Source organism: Enhydra lutris, unplaced genomic scaffold (genome assembly GCF_002288905.1).
Source record: "Enhydra lutris kenyoni isolate GAN:26980312 unplaced genomic scaffold, ASM228890v2 scaffoldscaffold39, whole genome shotgun sequence".
Taxonomy (NCBI): Eukaryota; Metazoa; Chordata; class Mammalia; order Carnivora; family Mustelidae; genus Enhydra; species Enhydra lutris.
In genome coordinates, this window is record NW_019154123.1 from 19240031 (window position 1) to 19259209 (window position 19179).

Below are 19179 nucleotides of genomic sequence, written 5' to 3' on the forward strand. Positions count from 1 at the left end.
CCAGGCTCTAAGACTGAGCCCTGTGTCAGGCTCCACGCTGGGTGTGGAGCCTGCTTAAGAGTCTCTCTCTTCCTCTGCCCCCCCCACCAAATAAACAAAAATTTAAAAAGTAGAACTATACTCCTAAGCCAAGTGAAAAGTGAAAGCAATACAGAGCAATAGCAACAAACTATAAAGTTAAGAGAAAGGTAATCTAGTGTCATGAGCATAAATAATAAAAAAACTAAGATATTTAATCTAGAACACAGAGATTACTATTGTTGTGTTTAAATTAGACCTATTCTGTGTCACCAACAATGAAAGAACCAAAAACCAATGGGTAGAGAATTTAGAAATAAGTTTTGGTTAACAGAAAGACAAACTGAATTTCTAAAAAATAACTCCTTTAGTTGTTAGAAATTGCTGTCTTTCTACTGACTAAAACATATAAAAATTTATATAAACTGGCAGTATCAAAAAATGTCTTACTGAGAAGGGTAGACTGATATTCTAAAATCAAGACACAGGAGTATCAATTCCTTGTTGTATTCCTTAAACTACTATAATGTTATGTATGTCAATTGTATCTCCATAAAACTGAAAAAATGCAATTTACAATTACAATGTAAACTTTAGAAAAAAGAGGAATTTTATCAGCTCATTTGAAAAGACACAGGACAGTATGAAGGCACAGGCCTTGGCCTATAGAATAAGCAGTTTCAAACTGATAATTAAAAGAAGAAAAAGCAAATGACTACACTCCTCAGGGAAAAAAAATAGTATATGATTACAGTGATATTAGAATGACAAAAAGGAAAGCTGAGAAGGGATTAATGTTTATAGCTTTTCTAAATTAAGTAATGGGAGATTGTAAAAGGTTTATAAAAACATTTTACTGAAAACAGTATCCTTATATCATTTTATCAACAATAAATAAAACCTCCCTCCTTCTTCATCTGGACAGAAAGCTTTTATAGAGTTTAATGATTTATTTTAAAATAATGTTGGTTTGTTTCTTGGTAAGCCACCAAAAAAAGTGTTTTTCCCAGAGGAAGTAGTGGGTAGGGTAGTGCTGGGGAATAAAATGCAGAACTTTAGATGTATTCCTACTAAAAAGTTTGTCTTGTTGATTTAGCCATGTGTGTACATCTGTAAGGACATGCTGTGTAATTCTTTCTCTCACAATGTATAAAATTTAATTGTATAAACCTGAGATGAGGCTTTGCTGTGCAAGTCCCGAATTCCACATGAGGATTAGAAAAAGAAAACCTAGGATTATGCTTGGGGTTTATTAGTATAGAGAAAATAATTTTGAAATGCTAGGAAGATAAATATTCAGGAAAAAATTCACTATGTACCAACTGACTATTCCTCCAAATTAAGTGTGGGATTAAGAGCCCCTTTTAATCATTAATTAAAAATAAGTAAGAAGAAGAATCCAAGAATGACACAGAATAGAAATCTACATAGACAACCTATAGAAACAAGGACTTCACAGGCAACATGATATCCATAAAGACTTATCTTTAAAAAATCACTCTCAATGTGAACAGCCTAAATGCTGCCATAAACAGCACAGGCTTGCAGACTGGATAAAACGACAGGACCCGTTCATATGCTATCTACAACAGACGCATTTTGAACCTAAAGATACACCCAGACTGAAAGTGAGGGGATGAAGAGCCATCATTCAGGCCAACGGGCCTCAAAAGAAAGACAGGGTAGTGATTCTCATACCAGATAAACTAGATTTTAAGCTAAACACTTAAGTCAGAGATACAGAAGGACACTACATCATTCTTAAAGGGTCTATCCACCAAGAAGATCTAGCAATTATAAATATTTATGCCCCCAATATGGGAGCAGCCAACTACACAAGACACCTGTTAATAAAAATAAAGAGTCATACTGATATGAATACATTAACTGTAGGGGATCTTAACATGCTACTCTCAGCAACAGACAGATATTCTAAGCAGAAAATCAACAAAGAAACCAGAGCTTTGAATGACACATTGGACCAGACAACAGAATACTCATTCTTCTCAAGTGCACATGGAACTTTCTCAGAATAGACCACATACTGGGTCACAAATCAGGGTTCAACGGATACCAAAAGACCGAGATTAATCCTTGCATATTCTCACACCACAATGCTTTGAAACTGGAACTCAATCGCAAGAAAAAGTTTGGAAGGAATTCAAACACTTGGAAGCTAAAGACATCCTGCTTAAGAATGTTTGGATCAACCAGGAAATCAAGGAAGAACTTAAACAATTCATGGAAACAAATGAGAATGAAGACACTTCAGTCCAAAACGTAAGGGATACAGCAAAAGCGGTCCTAAGGGGGAAATAGATAGCCATCCAAGCGTCACGCAAAAAAACTGAAAAATCCTGAATACACCAACTCTCTTTACAAACCTTAAGGAACTGGAAAATCAACAACAGATTAAGCCAACCCCACGCACAAGAAGGGAATAATTAAGATTAGGGCAGAGATCAATGAATTAGAAACTAGAGCTACAGTAGAATACATCAATGAAACTAGAAGCTGGTTCTTTAAAAGAATTAGTAAGATCGATAAAACACTGGCCAAACTAATCCAAAAGAAAGAGAGAGGACCCAAATCAATAAAATCATGAATGAAAGGGGAAAGATCATGACTGACACCAAGGAAATAGAAACAATCATCAGAAATTATTATCAACAGCTATATGCCAATATGCTAAGCAACCAAGAAGAAATTAATGCATTCCTGGAAACATATAAACTTCCAAGACTTAAACAGGAAGAAACTGACAACATGAATAGACTGATATCTAGTAATAGGATTGAAGGAGTGATCAAAAACCTCCCAAAAAAACAAGACCTCAAGACCTGATGGATTCCTTGGGGAATTCTACCAAACATTCAAAGAAGAAATAATATCTATTCTCCTGAAGCTGTTTCAAAAAATAGAAACAGAAGGAAAATTTGCAGACTCCTTTTATGAAGCCAGTATTACCCCTATCCCTAAACCTGATGAATATGGATGCCAAGATTCTCAACAAGATCCTAGCTAACAGGATCCAACAGTACATTAAAAAAATTATCCCCCATGACCAGGTGGGATTCACCCTGGGGATGCAAGGGTGGTTCAACATTCACAAATCAATCAGTGTGACAGAACAAATCAATAAGAGAGGAGAGAAGACTACATGGTTCTCTCAACTGATTCAAAAAAGCATTTGACAAGATAGAGCATCTGTTCCTGATTAAAACTCTTCAAAGTATAGGGATAGAGGGAACATTCCTCAACTTCATAAATCTATCTTTGAAAAATCCACAGTATCATTCTCAATGGGGAAAAGCTGAGAGCCTTCCCACTGAGATCAGGAACACGACAAGGATGCCCACTCTCACCATATATAGTACTAGAAGTCCTAGCAACAGCAATCAGACAACAAACAGAAACAAACCATATTCCAATTGGCAAAGAAGAAATCAAACCCCCTCTCTTCACAGATAACATAATACTTAAAATGGAAAACCCAAAAGACTCCACCCCAAACTACTAGAACTCATACAGCAATTCATAATGTGGCAGGATACAAAACCAATGCACAGAAATCAGTTGCTTTCTTATACACTAAAAATGAAAATACAGAAAGAGAAATTAGAGAATCGATTCCATTTACTATACCACCGAGAACCATAAGATAACCTGGGAATAATCCTAACCAAAGAGGTAAAGGATCTGTACTCGAAGAACTACAGAACACTCATGAAAGAAATTGAAGAAGACACAAAAAGATGGAAAAGCAGTCCATGCTCATGGATTGGAAGAATAAACATTGTTAAAATGTCTATACTGGCTAGAGCAATCTATACTTTCAATGCCATCCTGATCAAAATTCCACTGGCATTTTTCAAAATGCTGGAGCAAACAATCCTAAAATTTGTATGGAACCAGAAAAGACCTCAAATCACTAAGGGAATGTTGAAAAAGAAAAACAAAACTGGGGGCATCACATTGCCTGATTTCAAGCTTTATTACAAAGCTATGATCACTAAGACAGCATGGTACTGGCATAGAAACAGACACATAGACCAGTGGAACAGAACAAAGTCCAGATATGGATCCTCAACTCTAAGGTCAAATAATCTTCGACAAAGCAGGAAAAACTACCCAGTGTTGAAAAAAGACGGTTTCTTCAATAAATGGTACTGGGAAAATTGGACAGCTATGTATAGAAGAATGGTCGGTCAGCAGAGTCAATTTGTTAAAAAAAATTCATAAAGATAAACTCGAAATGGATAAAAGACCTCAATGTGAGGCAGGAATCTATCAAAATCCTAGAGGAGAACAAAGCCAGTAATCTTTGACATCAGACACAGCAACTTCTTTTAAGACATGTCTCCAAAGGCAAAGGAAACAGAAGTGAAAATGAACTTTTGGGACTTCATCAAGATCAAAAGCTTCTGCACAGCAAAGGAAACAGTCAACAAAACAAAGAGGGAACCCACGGAATGGGAGAACACATATGCAAATGACACTACAGACAAAGGGCTGATATCCAAAATCTATATAAAGAACTTCACAAACTCAACCCCCCCCAAAACAGATAATCATGTCAAAAAATGGGCAGAAGACATGAACAGACACTTCTCCAAAGAAGACAAACAAATGGCTAACAGACACATGAAAAAATGTTCATTATCATTAGCCATCAGGGAAATTCAAATCAAAACCTCACTGAGATACCAACTTACACCAGTTAGAATGGCCAAAATTAGCAAGACAGGAAACAACAAGTGTTGGAGAAGATGTGGAGAAAGAGGAACCCTCTTACACTGTTGGTGGGAATGCAAGTTGGTGTAGCCACTTTGGAGAACAGTGTGGAGATTCCTTAAGAAATTAAAAATAGAGCTTCCCTATGACCCTGCAATTGCACTACTGGGTATTTATCCCAAAGATACAGATATAGTGAAAAGAACAGCCATTTGTACCCCAATGTTCATAGCAGCAACGGCCACAATTGCCAAACTGTAGAAAGAGCCAAGATGCCCTTCAACAGACGAATGGATAAAGATTTGGTCCATATACACAATGGAATATTATGCCTCCATCAGAGGATGAATACCCAACTTTTGTGTCAACATGGATGGGACTGGAGGAGATTATGCTGAGTGAAATAAGGAGACATTACGATATGGTTTCACTTACTTGTGGAGCATAAGGAATACCATGGAGACATTAGGAGAAGGAAAGGAAAAGTGAATTGGGGTAAATCAGAGGGGGAGATGAAGCACGAGAGACTATGGACTCTAAGAAACAATCTGAGGGTTTGGAAGGCAGGGGGCTGGGGGAATGGGTTAGCCTGGTGGTGGGTATTAAGGAGGGCACATACTGCATTGAGCACTGGGTGTGGTGCATAAACAGTGAATCTTGGAATACTGAAAAAAAAAATAATTGTGAAGTTAAACAGCCAACTTGTGATGATCTCCCTATACTCTGAACTCTTTTTTTTTTTTTTTTAAGATTTTATTTATTTATTTATTTATTTGACAGAGATCACAGTAGGCAGAGAGGCAGAGAGAGAGGAAGGAAGCAGGCTCCCTGCTGAGCAGAGAGCCCGATGTGGGGCTTGATCCCAGGACCCTGGAATCATGACCTGAGCTGAAGGCAGAGGCCCTTACCCACTGAGCCACTCAGGTGCCCCTATACTCTGAACTCTTACAGCAAAAATGGCCTGTAAAATTCCCAAGGGCTGTTTTATTATAATATATGTAATTTTGTGGTTTTCAAAATGTCTTTGATAATACTTAGCATGCTGCTATTTATTTTAGAAAGATTTGTTTATTAATTTTAGGGAGAGAGGGCGTGCTCGTGAGGGGGGCTGAGAGAAGGGGCAGAGGTCAGGGGAGAGAGAGAATCTCACGCAGAGTCCCTGCCTAGCACTGAGGCTGACAGAGGTTTCCTTCTCACAACCCTGAGATCATGACCCCAGCCTAAATCAAGAGTCAGATACTCAACCGACTGAGCCACTCAGGTGCCCCATCATGGGGCTATTTAAAAAGTAAATGCTCTACAGGCTGTTAACAGTGATACATAGAAAATAAGTCTTAGAATATTACCAAAATTGACTTAAAAGTCTAACGATGTAAGTGCATTAAAAAATGTCTTCTAATAACTATGATACTTCTAACAATTCAAATAATAGATGATAACAGTTTAAAATGAACTGTAGTATTTCTGTATTTGTGAATATCTGGCAATTCAAGTAACAGAATATCAGGTCATTCAATATAAAAATTCCAATAATTTGTCACTCCTACCCTTGGTTATTTTGAGGATTACTTATTCAGGATTTGATAATGTGGGATTCCTTTTAAAATCAGAACCTTTTCTAAAGGCATAGAAATAAAAAGATTTTTAGATCAAATATTTTAAAGTCGAATAAATCTATTCAACTCTGATAAAACACTCTACTGTGGTATGGCCTTAAATTCAAAAGAAAAGTTTTATTGTTACATATTAAGAGAAACAAAGAATTCCTTTTGATTACAAACTAGAAAAGGATTATAATTAGTTTCTTAGGATGCTATAATCTCTTAAAACTTTAGATGTACCATGTTGTCAACCTGGTTTAAGACAGTATTACAACTAAGTAAGACAGAGTTTTCATGTGGGCCAATGTCTCAAGTTTTGTCATGGCCATCAAATGAATCTATCACCTTAAATTTTCCATTATTATTACAACTCCTAAAAAACCAACCACTGCCATCTTAATTCCTAGCATTCTAGTACCTTGTACAAGCATATCTTTTATGAAAGTCTGGAAGAGAGTAACTTACCCTATCATGAAGAGTCCAGCCAACATATTTTAGGTAACTGTCATTTAGGAAGGCATCACTATACATTTTCATCCATACTCCAATTTCTTCAATACAAATGGCTCTAATCTCAGCAATAGCATCACTAGAGGAAAAAACAAAACAACAAAAACAAAAAACAGACAAACCTCAGATTAACATCCCAAACTAGAATGTACTTCATACAAATTTTCAGCAAGTAATAAATATTATATCCAATATACTCTCAAAAGTCCTACAATTTGAGTATCTTCTATTTTTTAAAATGTTTTCTTTTTTCTTTAAGATTTTATTTATTTATTTGAGAGAGAGAGCACAAGCAAGGAAAAGGGGCAGAGAAGAGGGAGCAGGGAGCTCTGGTGAGCAGGGAGCCTGATGCAGGGCTTGATCCCAGGATGCTGGGATCATGACCTGAGCCGAAGGCAGACGCTTAACCGACTGAGCCACCCAGGTGCCCCTAGATGTTTTCTATAAAATAAAAATTATCAGTATCAAACTGAAAAACAATTCTGGAAATAATCTTTCACTTTATTTTCACTGGAGTAGGAAATGGTACTTGGAGCTTTCTGAAAGCCTCCCAACTATTATGGAGTCAACAAACATGTTAAATCTGAGGAAACCAGCATACCACCATACCACAGAATAACACAGAACTTAAAAATTGTTTCTCTAATTGTGAATTTAAGTTAGTATACATCTACTGAATTAAGAGAAAATATGACCGGAACACAAATTAGTATCTACAAGGGAAAATGACAGAAGCTTATATTTGAAAATATACAACAGTTACAAAATGAAAACCTCAAAGTAATTATACTAATAATTCACATTTAGTCACAATGGGAACAATCTTGGTGACTATACTGTGAAATGTACCAAAAGTCAGATTTTTGGCACCATGCCCAGATGGCTTTTCGTCTCACTATAAGCATCTAATATAACCCTCCTTGGATGATTTTCTTACTCTAAAATCTGTGAAACATGAACAAATACAATTTTATTATTTTTACCTAATCTTTCAACTGGTTATTAAGCTTTTAAAAAATCCTATTAAATATGGTGTTAAATCTTAACTTCCTTTTGTAGATGGATCTTCAAGGTTTCTGATTTACCATACATAAATGATTTAAAATTTTAGGTAATTCTTAACTCTCCAATTTATATAAGGCAATCATCTGTCAATTAAATTGTTAATCTGGCAATAATTTAGCTAGAATTTTAATGTTAATTAAGGAGCTTTTCTTAGTTTCTCTTTTGTGACAAAATAGGTAAGGCGCTAGCATTCTGGTATTTAATCCTCTAATATTTCTAATAATAAAATCTCAGTTTCTTCTAAGTCCCTGTCATTGCTCAAGAATAAAAATGTAAGGAATTTTCAAAGTCATACTACTAAATCACAATTTTTAGATTTCCTACATTTTTTAATATCTTTTTTTTTTTTTTTTAAAGAGCATGGAACCTGATGAACGGCTCAATCTCATGACTCTGAGATCATGACCTAAGCTGAAATCAAGAGTCAGAAGCTTTTTTTTTTTTTTTTTTTTAATTTATTTGACAGAGAGTGAGAAAGCACAAGCAGGGGGAGCAGCAGAGGAAGAGGGAGAAGCAGGGAGCCTGATGCGGAAGTCCATCAAGAGTTAGAGGCTTAAACTGATTGAACCATACAGGCGCCCAATACCTTCTTCTTAGGGAGAGATTCTACAGCATCAAGGCTAATGGCTCTGGAGCAAAACATACTAAGTTCAAATCCTAGTTCAACTAATTACAAGCTGTGTAGCTTTAGGCAAGTTACTTCCCTTTCTTAGATTTTGTTAATAATAATATATGGAATAATATATGGAATAAAACTGTACCTAGCCTAGTGCTCACAGAGATGAAATCACGTAATAAAAGTAAAATACTTAGAACTATGCCTAGCACCTACTAAATCTTCCATAAATGTTTATAATTATAATCTCTTAAGTGTCATCAATCGAAACATTTACAGATAATGCAGCAGAAAAAAATTGCTTTACTACAACTGTGAGAGAATGTTCCTAGACGATTATAACATTGAATATACAGAAGACAATATAGTGAATATATGTGTATCCACTATTCAGTTAAGAAATAAAATATTACAGTTGAAACTTCCTGTATACCTCTTACTGACAATCTCCCTCCCAAAGAGCATAGGACTATTCTTGGTTCAGTGGCTACCACTGTCTTCTTTACCTTTATGCTTGAACTTCTTATGTACAGTTATACATATTTTAAAACTTTACATAAATAATGTCTTGTAGATATCCTCTCCAACTTGTTTTCACAAACCATGTTTTGCAATTCATACAGACTGATTTATATAGCTCCAGAGCCATTAATTAATTTTAATGATGTTCAGTTTTCCTATCTGCATACAGAGAAATTATAAACCACTTATATATTCTCTCACTGGCAGACATTTAAGTTATTTTCATATTTTTCCTTTTATTAACTGACTAGGTGGCTCCATCAGTTAAGCGTCTGCCTTCAGCTCAGGTCCCAGAGTCCTGGGATCAATCCTGGAATTGGGCTCCTTGCTTAGTGGCAAGCCTGCTCCTCCCTCTGTCTGCTGCTCTCCCTGCTTGTGCACGCACACTCACTCTCTGGCAAATAAATAAAACCTTTAAAACAAAAACAAAAACAAACAAAAAAAGAAAAACAACCGACCTACAGAGATTACTAACTATGGTAAGTGCATATAAAGACAGTTCAATCATTCTACTCATTACAACTTATATTACCATTACAAATACCATTACTATTGGAATTGAGATTATTGAGTGTCTAATTCCTAAGGCTAGAGAATATAAAGGCTCAGCTTTCAGTAGAGAAATACTGTTCAAAATCTTTTATTTTATAATCACCTCTATGTCTAAGCCTAATTTCTAATGACTTTTAATCTTGTTTACTAGACTTTTAAAGGCTCTGCTCTTAGAACACAAATCCTCTCTGTATGCACTGCCAACATTCTAATACAACTTGTCTTTTTTGGAATCATATTCTTTGTTTCAGATGCTAGTCTGACCCCTCCCACCTTAACTTTAAAATTTTTAGTATTCCTTCTAGATTTACAATTTGACTGAATGTGGTCAGATAACACATTCTGCTACTATTAAAAATCCCTAGGTAATCTGTCTCCTGTTTAGGTTCTAAAACTCCAACCCACTTTGCTTTTGATACAGTCCTGTGAGATTAATCATTCTCTACAGGTAATTATATTATGTAATCAACGATAATACATAAAAGTAGAACTCCTTTGTGGTAGCTTTAAAATATGTCCACACACTCTTTATTAATAGTTTTTATGGAGACAAATTCTTATTTTTTTAAAATGTGGGTGTACTTAGTAATTTGTTTCTAACAAACATGATGTGGTAGAAATGATGGATTTTTGACTCTTGAGGTTAGGTCAAGTAAGAGACTGTGACTTGTGCTTTGTTCTCTCTCTTGGATCACTCTCTCGAAGCCATGTCCTGAGGACATTCTAGCTGCCCTACAGAGAACTCCACATCATGAGTAACTGGGGTCTTTTACCAACAGCCATGTGAGTAAGGCATCTTACAAGGAAGTACTCCAACCCTATACAAACTTTTAAAGGCCTGTAGTCTGGACCAAAGTCTTGACTGCAATCCAGTGGGATAACTTATGCTAAAAACACCTAGGTAGGCTGTTCCTAAATTCCCGACCCATAGAAATTATGAGGTAGTAACTGTTTGTTGTTTTGTTTTGCCAAATTTTGTAATAATTTGTTACATAGCAAAAGATATTCTTACTTTCTACTTTATTAAAGACCCATACCAATAACTAAACTTCTAGTGTGGTCTATGAATGAGTTCTTCCTTAGTCCAAAGAGTTCAAGTGCATCAGTATCTATGTATCTGTGGTCATCTCTATGCTTACGCTGCCTTCATTTTGCTCTAAATACAAACAATGATTATTCTTTCAAGCTCCTGTGGTGTTAGTTCTGTCATATCCTTTTATTACCAGATATAGCTTTTCTGCCCTCTATGAAGTAAGAGTCTATTTCAGTAGATGAAGTGTAAAATAAAAATGCAGTATGTTCTGAAATATTCCTCTAAACCTTGATTTTCATATAAAATTTCTTTTTAACACCTTAATCTCTATTTCCACCAGCCTCAGTCCATTTAGAAAAGTAATGTTTAACCTGCAGATATCTGGGAGTTTCCAAAGCAAGGATTAAAGTAGGGGGAAAAAAGTACAACAGGGGAAGGTATAAAGGCAATCATAAGATGAACTAATTTTCCTAATTCTAGTGTATGGGCCTTGAAATGAATAACTAAGATTGAAGTCAGGATATACTACTTTTGAACTCAAAAAGAAAAAGAAAACCTAGAAAATAATAATTCTGTGGTAATTCATCCTTTGTTGTAACTCTATTTTATGGCATAAAAAATGATTATGTTCATTCAATGAAAAACTTATCTAATTTACTGATCCTCAGAGTTAGTGTGCCTTTTTGGGAGATGTGACCCTTTAATTTAATATCTGGACTTTAAATTTTCATTTTGGATTACTTTCCTGGCAGATGGAATTCAAATTATTTTCTGCTTACAACAAAATGAAATTTAACTCTAGTGAATTTTAGTGAAATGTTTCTTGTACTACTCTTACAGATGCTTTCTCAGTAAGGAAGTAGACTAAATTAAAATGACTGCAATATAAATTTTGGAGAATAACTCTTGGCTAATATGGGCGTTTTGACACTTAAAATTATCCCTCATGTACAAGGAATCTCACGAGAGCTCTAGAGTGAGAAACAATTACAAGTGCCAAGACGGCTGCTATCTAAATTTTAGCTCAAAATGAATTCATGTCTCAACCAATTCTCTGTCACTAATATTTGGCTAAAAAAATTATATTTTCCAAAGCAGAACTAGAGAGAATAAAAAAACAATAGCCCAAGAAAGAAAAGAACTGCTGAAGAACTAGTGAAAAGATACACTGCGTCCTTTATTAGACTGAAAACAAGAACTTAAGAATAAAGACCTTAACTTACAGAAAGATGATTAAAATAATTATCACCTTTAGCAAATGTTAAACGTTAGTAAAGGACAGTACAGGGAACACAGAAGCACATAAATTGATGGGAGGGACAAGATGGGGTCAAAGAAGGCTTCTATGAGGCAGCAATGTTTAAAAGAACTGAAAAGCTGAAACTTTCCTGTTTGCTACTTAAATCTGTATCTTTTACTTAATTATTTCAGGATGATCAGAGTTACTTAAAATGCACTAGAAATGTAATAGCTTTATAATAAAAAGTTGGAAATGTTTTCCATCTCAATTTTGCAGCATTATCTATTAGTGAAAATAGTGACAAAATACACAGAAAAGCATTGCATCACTGAGACTCATATAGAGCAGGTGACATGGCTGTCTGCTACCCTGCATAACTCCTTAATATTTTACTATTAACAGAAGTTTAGGCATAAGATTAAAAGTTGAATGTCAAGAATACATTACATTTTAAAGAACAATATCTTTAACTTATATCGCATTTTAACTATCAATCTGACATATAGGTTAGGTCAAAAATGAAATATTAGGAAGACAACTACATTTTAAAAAATGGCCATTTGCTCAGAATAAATCATACCACAGTATTGTGTAAGAATTGCTCTGAAGACATTATTCGAAAATGTTTCATCATAGTATAAAATGAAAGACCACTAGAAAACAACAGACATCCACTTTTCATTTTTTCAAAATTGTTGAAATCTTTCCTAAGTTACCTCCTTTTCCATTATTCTTTTTTTTTTTAAAGATTTTTATTTATTTATTCGACAGACAGAGATCACAAGTAGGCAGAGAGGCAGGCAGAGAGAGAGAGAGGAGGAAGCAGGCTCCCCGCAGAGCAGAGAGCCCGATGTGGGGCTCGATCCCAGGACCCTGGGATCATGACCTGAGCCGAAGGCAGAGGCCTTCACCCACTGAGCCACCCAGGCGCCCTCCATTATTCATTCTTAAGGCCTAATAACTTTTTAACTCTTCACCATCACTGAAATAATAGACACTCTTTCATTTTTGGTAGCTTTTAAGACTTTCTCATAATATTTGGTGTTATGTACTCTGATTATGGTTAGACATGAAATATTTTTCTTACCCTCAACACTTGTTAAGTCTTTCCAATCTGACAATTCTATTTTTTAAACCAGTTTTATAAAATTTCAGTTATCTCAATCATACTATTTTCCAATACTTCTCTTTTCTTTTGAAATCCTATGTGAAGGACTTCTGAAGCCTCTCAAACAATCCCCCATGTATTAGAAACATTTTTACATATCTCCTTTGCCTGGCTTAATTCCTCAATATTATATTCTAATTCACTGAATGTTCCTTCAACAGTCTAAGAGTGTATCTTGTTCACTAAATATTTACCTATGTATTTATCGTGAATATGTTTTTCATAACCAGTACTTTAAATTCTATTTTTATATCCACTTGTTTTTACTATATGCCATTTAATTGTTAAAGGAACTGGGTCAATTACAGTCTGTATGATTTATCACATTCTGGACTAAAACAATACCATGAAGACTGAGTCAAATAAAAGGCTCTTCTATTTTTCATATTTCCTATAAGTAAGTAGTTACATCTAGCAGTGTATAGATTAATATTCAGTATTTATTTGACATTAAGGTGGCAGGTAAAACTCGGAGTGTTAAAGTGCCATCACTGCACAACATCTCTAGTATGTATATGCAGTAAAATCGTCCCTTAATCAGTATATTAAGTAATACTTCTGGAAAAATCAATGATTGGTATCTCTACTGATAACTCTGGAAGGCAGGTCACATTCTCAACTGTTTGCAATCCTGTTATAAGCAGCTGAAATTTTAATGTATCAAAAGTAAGTTGTGACAGATCCAACACTAGATTATTTAAGACCTCATTAAAAAAAAAAAAGGCAGTAAGATAACAGAAAATTTAAAAATTGTCGTTTCTATGAGGATAACAGGTTGATACTTTGGCAAGACTCAATAAGGGTGAATCTCTAAAACAAAAACCACATTATTTTAGTGCTGAAAGACCAAAGTAAAATAGTAATAATACGTATTCTGCACTCAAGACTGCATGGCTGAGTCATGATGGACAGAATTTAAGTTTCCACTTAAAAACCGCATAAAACATAAAATAATGGTGTTTAGATGGCAGAGAAGGAAAGTAATCTCTGAGAGGTAATAAGGTAATTCTTTTTTTAAAGATTTTATTAATTTATTTGTTAGAGATCACAAGTAGGCAGAGAGGCAGGCGGCGGGGAAGCAGGCTCCCCGCTGGTTGGAGAGCCTGATGCAGGCTCAATCCCAGGACCCTGGGATCATGACCTGAGCTGAAAGCAGAGGCTTTAACCCACTGAGCCACCCTGGCACCCCTAATAAGGTAATTCTTAAGACAAATAAAGATTATACTTGTGAGCACTTGGGTGGCTCAGTCAATGTCTGATCGTGGCTCACCTTCCTATGATAGAGCCCTGTGTTGGGCTCCCTCCCTGCTCAGCGGGGAGGCTGCTTCTCCCTCTTCATACCCCACTGTGGTCTCTTTGAAATAAATAAAAAATAAATAAAATCTTTAAAAAAAAAAAAAAAAAGACAAAGAAGGTAATTCTTAAGACTGCACCAGATTGGTGCCTGCCAGGTAGCAGTACTGGCACAGGAACCTAGGCAGAGCCTTTGTATATAATCTTATATATAAAATTTCTTTCTAGTTAGAAACAAGGAAACCACAGTGAGTGAATCAATTCCTTTAAAAGTCCTAAAAAAACAAAAAATGTCAACCTAAAATTCCATACCAAGAGAAAACATCTTTCAGAAATGAAGATGAGGCGGGGCGCCTGGGTGGCTCAGTGGGTTAAAGCCTCTCCCTTCAGCTCAGGTCATGATTCCCAGGATCCTGGGATCAAGCCCCACATCAGGCTCTCTGCTCCGAGGAGAGCCTGCTTCCTCCTCTCTCTCCCTGCCTGCCTCTCTGCCTATTTGTGATCTCTCTCTGTCAAATAAATAAATAAAATCTTAAAGAAAAAAAGAAAAAAAGAAATGAAGATGAGGCAATGGGAGAGTTAAGTGGCTGGTAAATGTTCTCCCCCCTAGAAACAACTAAGACAAAAACAATCATTTTAGTTTTCTGATAATCAACCAAAAATAAATGAGACGCATTTAGTCATAGAAAGTTATTAACCTTTCTCTAAAACAGGAGAAATCTATGGCTTTCTGGCACAGAAATTGTTTTTTTCAATGATTCAATTAGTTGGGGAAAACTAAGTCCCATTAAATGTGGAATGACTGAAATCCTTCAAAGTATATTTAGTAATCACAATAAAATTAAATTAGAAATTAAGAAGAGAAATTCACGGAAACCTCCAAATATCTGAAAATAAAAGATTTAATGTTAATAAGCCATGCATCAAAGAAGAAATCACCATAAAGAAATAAGGAAATAATTTATACAGAATAAGAATTAAAATACAGCATATCAATAGTCCTGGGATGTTGTAAAAGCACTGCTTTGTGGGAAATTCACAGCTTAAAATTCTAGCTAAGGAAAAAGAATATAAGATTAGTAACCTGAGTTTCTATCTTAAGAAACTAGAAAGAGATGAATAAATTAAAATTACAGCAATCAGAAAGAAGGAAATAAAAAAGATTAAGCAAAAAAAAATTAAAAATAATGTTAATGAAACCAAATGTTCAATCTTTAAAAAAGAGTAATAAAACTGATAAACACTTAGCTAGACTGACCAAGACAAGAAGAAAGACGACACAAATTACAAACAAGAAATAAACAAACATCACTGCCAATCCTATAGAAATGAAGAAGATCATGGGGTGCCTGGGCAGCTTAGTTGGTTAAGTGTCCACCTCATGGTTTCAGCTCAAGTTTTAAACTTGTGGTCCTGAGACTGAGTCCCATGGCAGACTCCGTGCATGGTGCAGAGTGTGCTTCAGATTTTCTCTCCCTTTGCCCTTTCCCCTGCTCATGCATGCTCTCTCTCTCTCTCTCCCTCTTGCTCTAATAAATAAATAAATAAATAAATAAATAAATAAATAAAAATCTTAAAAAAGAAGAAATGAAAGGGATTGTAAGGAAATACCATGAGCAATGCTATGCCATCAAATCTGCAGTATACATGAAATGGACAGATAGTCTAAAAGACACAAATTACCAAAATGAATTAACAAATAGAAAAACTAGGATAGATCTATAACAAAAGATTTAATCAGAAATTGAAAATGGTTACCCCCAAAAGCCCCTAGGTTTAAAATGCTTCACTGGTGAATCCTATCAAATTATAAAAAAGAAATAATACCAATCTTTCATAAACTCTTTCAGAAAATAGAGCTGAGGGGAACACTTCCCAGAGTATTTTATAAGGCCAGTAACTAGATTATGATTGTAGACACAAAATTCCTTAATATAATATTAGCAAACTGAATCCAGGAGCATTAAAAAAAATAAAAAGATTATGTATCATGATCATGCAGAATTTCTCCCAGAATGCAAACCTGGCCTAACATCTGAAGATCAATTAATAGAACAGAATAAAGGAAAAAGTCTGTATTTTCATCTTAACTGAAACAAAACAATCAAATCAATCAATCATGATAAAAACAACAAACAAAATTAGGCTAGAGGGGAATTTACTCATCCTGCTGAAGGATAACAATGTAAAACTTAAAAGCTAATGGCATTAAAGACTGATGGTTTTCCCTTTAGGATCAGAAAAAATGGAAAGCTGTCCTCTCTTACTACTTTTATTCAGTACTGTACTAGAGATTCTATAGCCAATGCAATGAGGGTAAAAAAAAGAAAGTAAAGACACAGAAAAAGTCTTTAGACTGAGAAAGTAAGAATAAAAATGGTCTTTATTCACATATGATCTGTATGTGCAAAATCTTAAATAACCTGTAAAACAAACAAAATTTCAAAATGGTATAACAAATGAAAGTATCTTGTAATTCTGGAGGAATGTTAAAAAGAACTGCATTTTAATATATTAATAAGGAAGAATCTAGAACAGAAATTAAGAAAACAATTTCATTTACAGTAGAATAAAAAATGAAAATGCTTAGAAATTTAACAAAAGTAATGCAAGACTTGTACCTTGAAAATCATAAAAAACAGCTAGGAGAAATTAAAGAATATCTAAACAAATTGAGATAACAATCTATATTCATAGGTTGGAAGATTTAATACTGTGAAGAATTCAATTATCTCCAAATTTGTCTACAGAGTCATTATATTCATCAGAATTTCAGCAAACATTTATGTAAAAATTGACAAGCTGACCCTAAAATTTATACAGAAACACAAAGAATCTATAATTGTCACAATTCTGAAAAAGAACAAAGTAGGAGGATTTAGCACAACCTAATTTTAAAAGCATACTCTAAAAGACAAATACTGTATATCTACTTATATGTGGAATCTAAAAAAGCCAAACTCATAGAAATATAGTAGAATGGTGGTTGCCAGAGCCTGGGGGAGGTGAGAGAAATGAAGAGATGTTAAAGAGTAGAAACTTCTGCTTATAAGATGAATAAATTCTGGAGATCTAATGTACAGCATTGTGACTACAGTTAATAAAATTGTATTTATTACACACTTGGAAGTTGCTAAGAGAGTAAGCTTAAATATAATCAAAACCACCACAAGAAAAAAAAGGTATTTAGGTGAGATGACTGAGGTGTTAGGAAACCTTGTAACAGTAACTTCACGAAATATGCAAATCAAACCATCACACTGTAAAATTTAAACTCACATATTCTACATCAATTACTCAAAACCTAAAAAAAAATTTATTCTAAAGCTACTATAAGCAATATGGATGGTATAGGTTTAAGGATAGACAGATTAGAAATGCTATAAATTAATCTTTCCATTTGTGTTCATTTGGTTTTAAAGAAAAGCTCCAAGGAGGAGTACCTTATTGGGTCAGTTGGTAGAACATGGGACTCTTAATCTATGGGTTGTGAGTTTGAGCCCCACATTGGACGTAGTGATCACTTAAGAAAAAGGGGGGGTGCCTAGGTGGCTCAGTTAAATGTCCAACTGTTGATCTCGGCTCAGGTGTTGATCTCAGGCTTGGGAGTCAAAGCCCCTTGTTGGGCTCCATGCCACCCTAGAGCCCATTTAAAAAAACTCCAAGGAAACTCAACTGGAGGAAGGGAGCCTTTCACCAAATGGTGCTTGGACACATGAATACCTATATGTATAAAGCAGAGGTACACCTTGTAACACAATATACACAAAAGTTAACTCAAACAATGGTCCATATACTTTTACTTAAAATACTAAGCTATTAAACTTCTAGAATAAAACACAAAGTCCATATACTTTTACTTAAAATACTAAGCTATTAAACTTCTAGAATAAAACACAGAAGAAAATCTGGGGTTAGGCAAAATGTTCACAGATATATCAAAAGCACGTACAGAAAAGAAAAATGAATAAAAGACTTCATTCCAATTGAAAACTTTTGTTTTTCAAAAGGTATCATTAAGAAAATGAAAACAAAGCCAAAGGCATAAAAAAACTTCAAATTATTTATGTAATAATAACTTGCATCAAGCATATAAAAGTACTCCTACAAAAACCCTCTCATTAATGATTAAGAATAGATAAAATCAGTAAAGGATAGAAAGGACCTGAACACTACCAAATGATTTTGACCTAAAATCAAAAGCACAATATGTATTTTTGTCTGAGTAAATAGAACACTTATCTAGACTACAATATGGGTCATAAAACAAATCTTAACAAATTTAAAACCATTCAAATTATACACAGTATATTCTCTGACTACAATGGAATTAAATCAGAAATCAGTAACAGAAAGATCTCAGATATTTGTAAACTAAATACTACACTTCTAAATAAACCACAGGTCAAAGAAGTCAAAAAGGAAATTAGAAAGCATTTTGAGATGAATGAAAATGGAAACACAACATACTAAAATTAAGGGGATACAGCTAATGCAGTACTAACAGAGAGATTTATAGGAATAAATTCCAATATTAGAAAATAGGCCTTAAATCATTGTCTCACTTTTCACCTTGAGAAAAGCAGAGAAAATGAAACACAAATTAAGAATTAAAAAGGAAATAATAGATCAAAAATCAATGTAACAGAAAACAGAAAAATAGAGAAGTTCACTGTAACCAAAATCTCATTTTTTTCTTTTCCAAATTTTTATGTAAATTCTAGTTATCATACAGCGCAATATTGGTTTCAGGAGTAGAATTCAGTGGTGCATCTATTAACAAATAACAAACAGTGCTCATCATAACAAGCACCTTCCTAATACCCA

At 34.5% G+C, this 19179-nt stretch overlaps 1 protein-coding gene across 1 annotated transcript in view; it reads right to left on the bottom strand.

Annotated features, from left to right (window-relative positions):
• LOC111154994 (stromal antigen 1) overlaps positions 1–19179 on the bottom strand; it is a 432305-nt gene that overhangs the window by 116047 nt on the left and 297079 nt on the right. The window contains exon 10 of the mRNA XM_022514974.1: positions 6819–6942. Coding sequence (XP_022370682.1) covers positions 6819–6942 — 124 coding nt within the window. The remainder of the gene's footprint in view (positions 1–6818; positions 6943–19179) is intronic.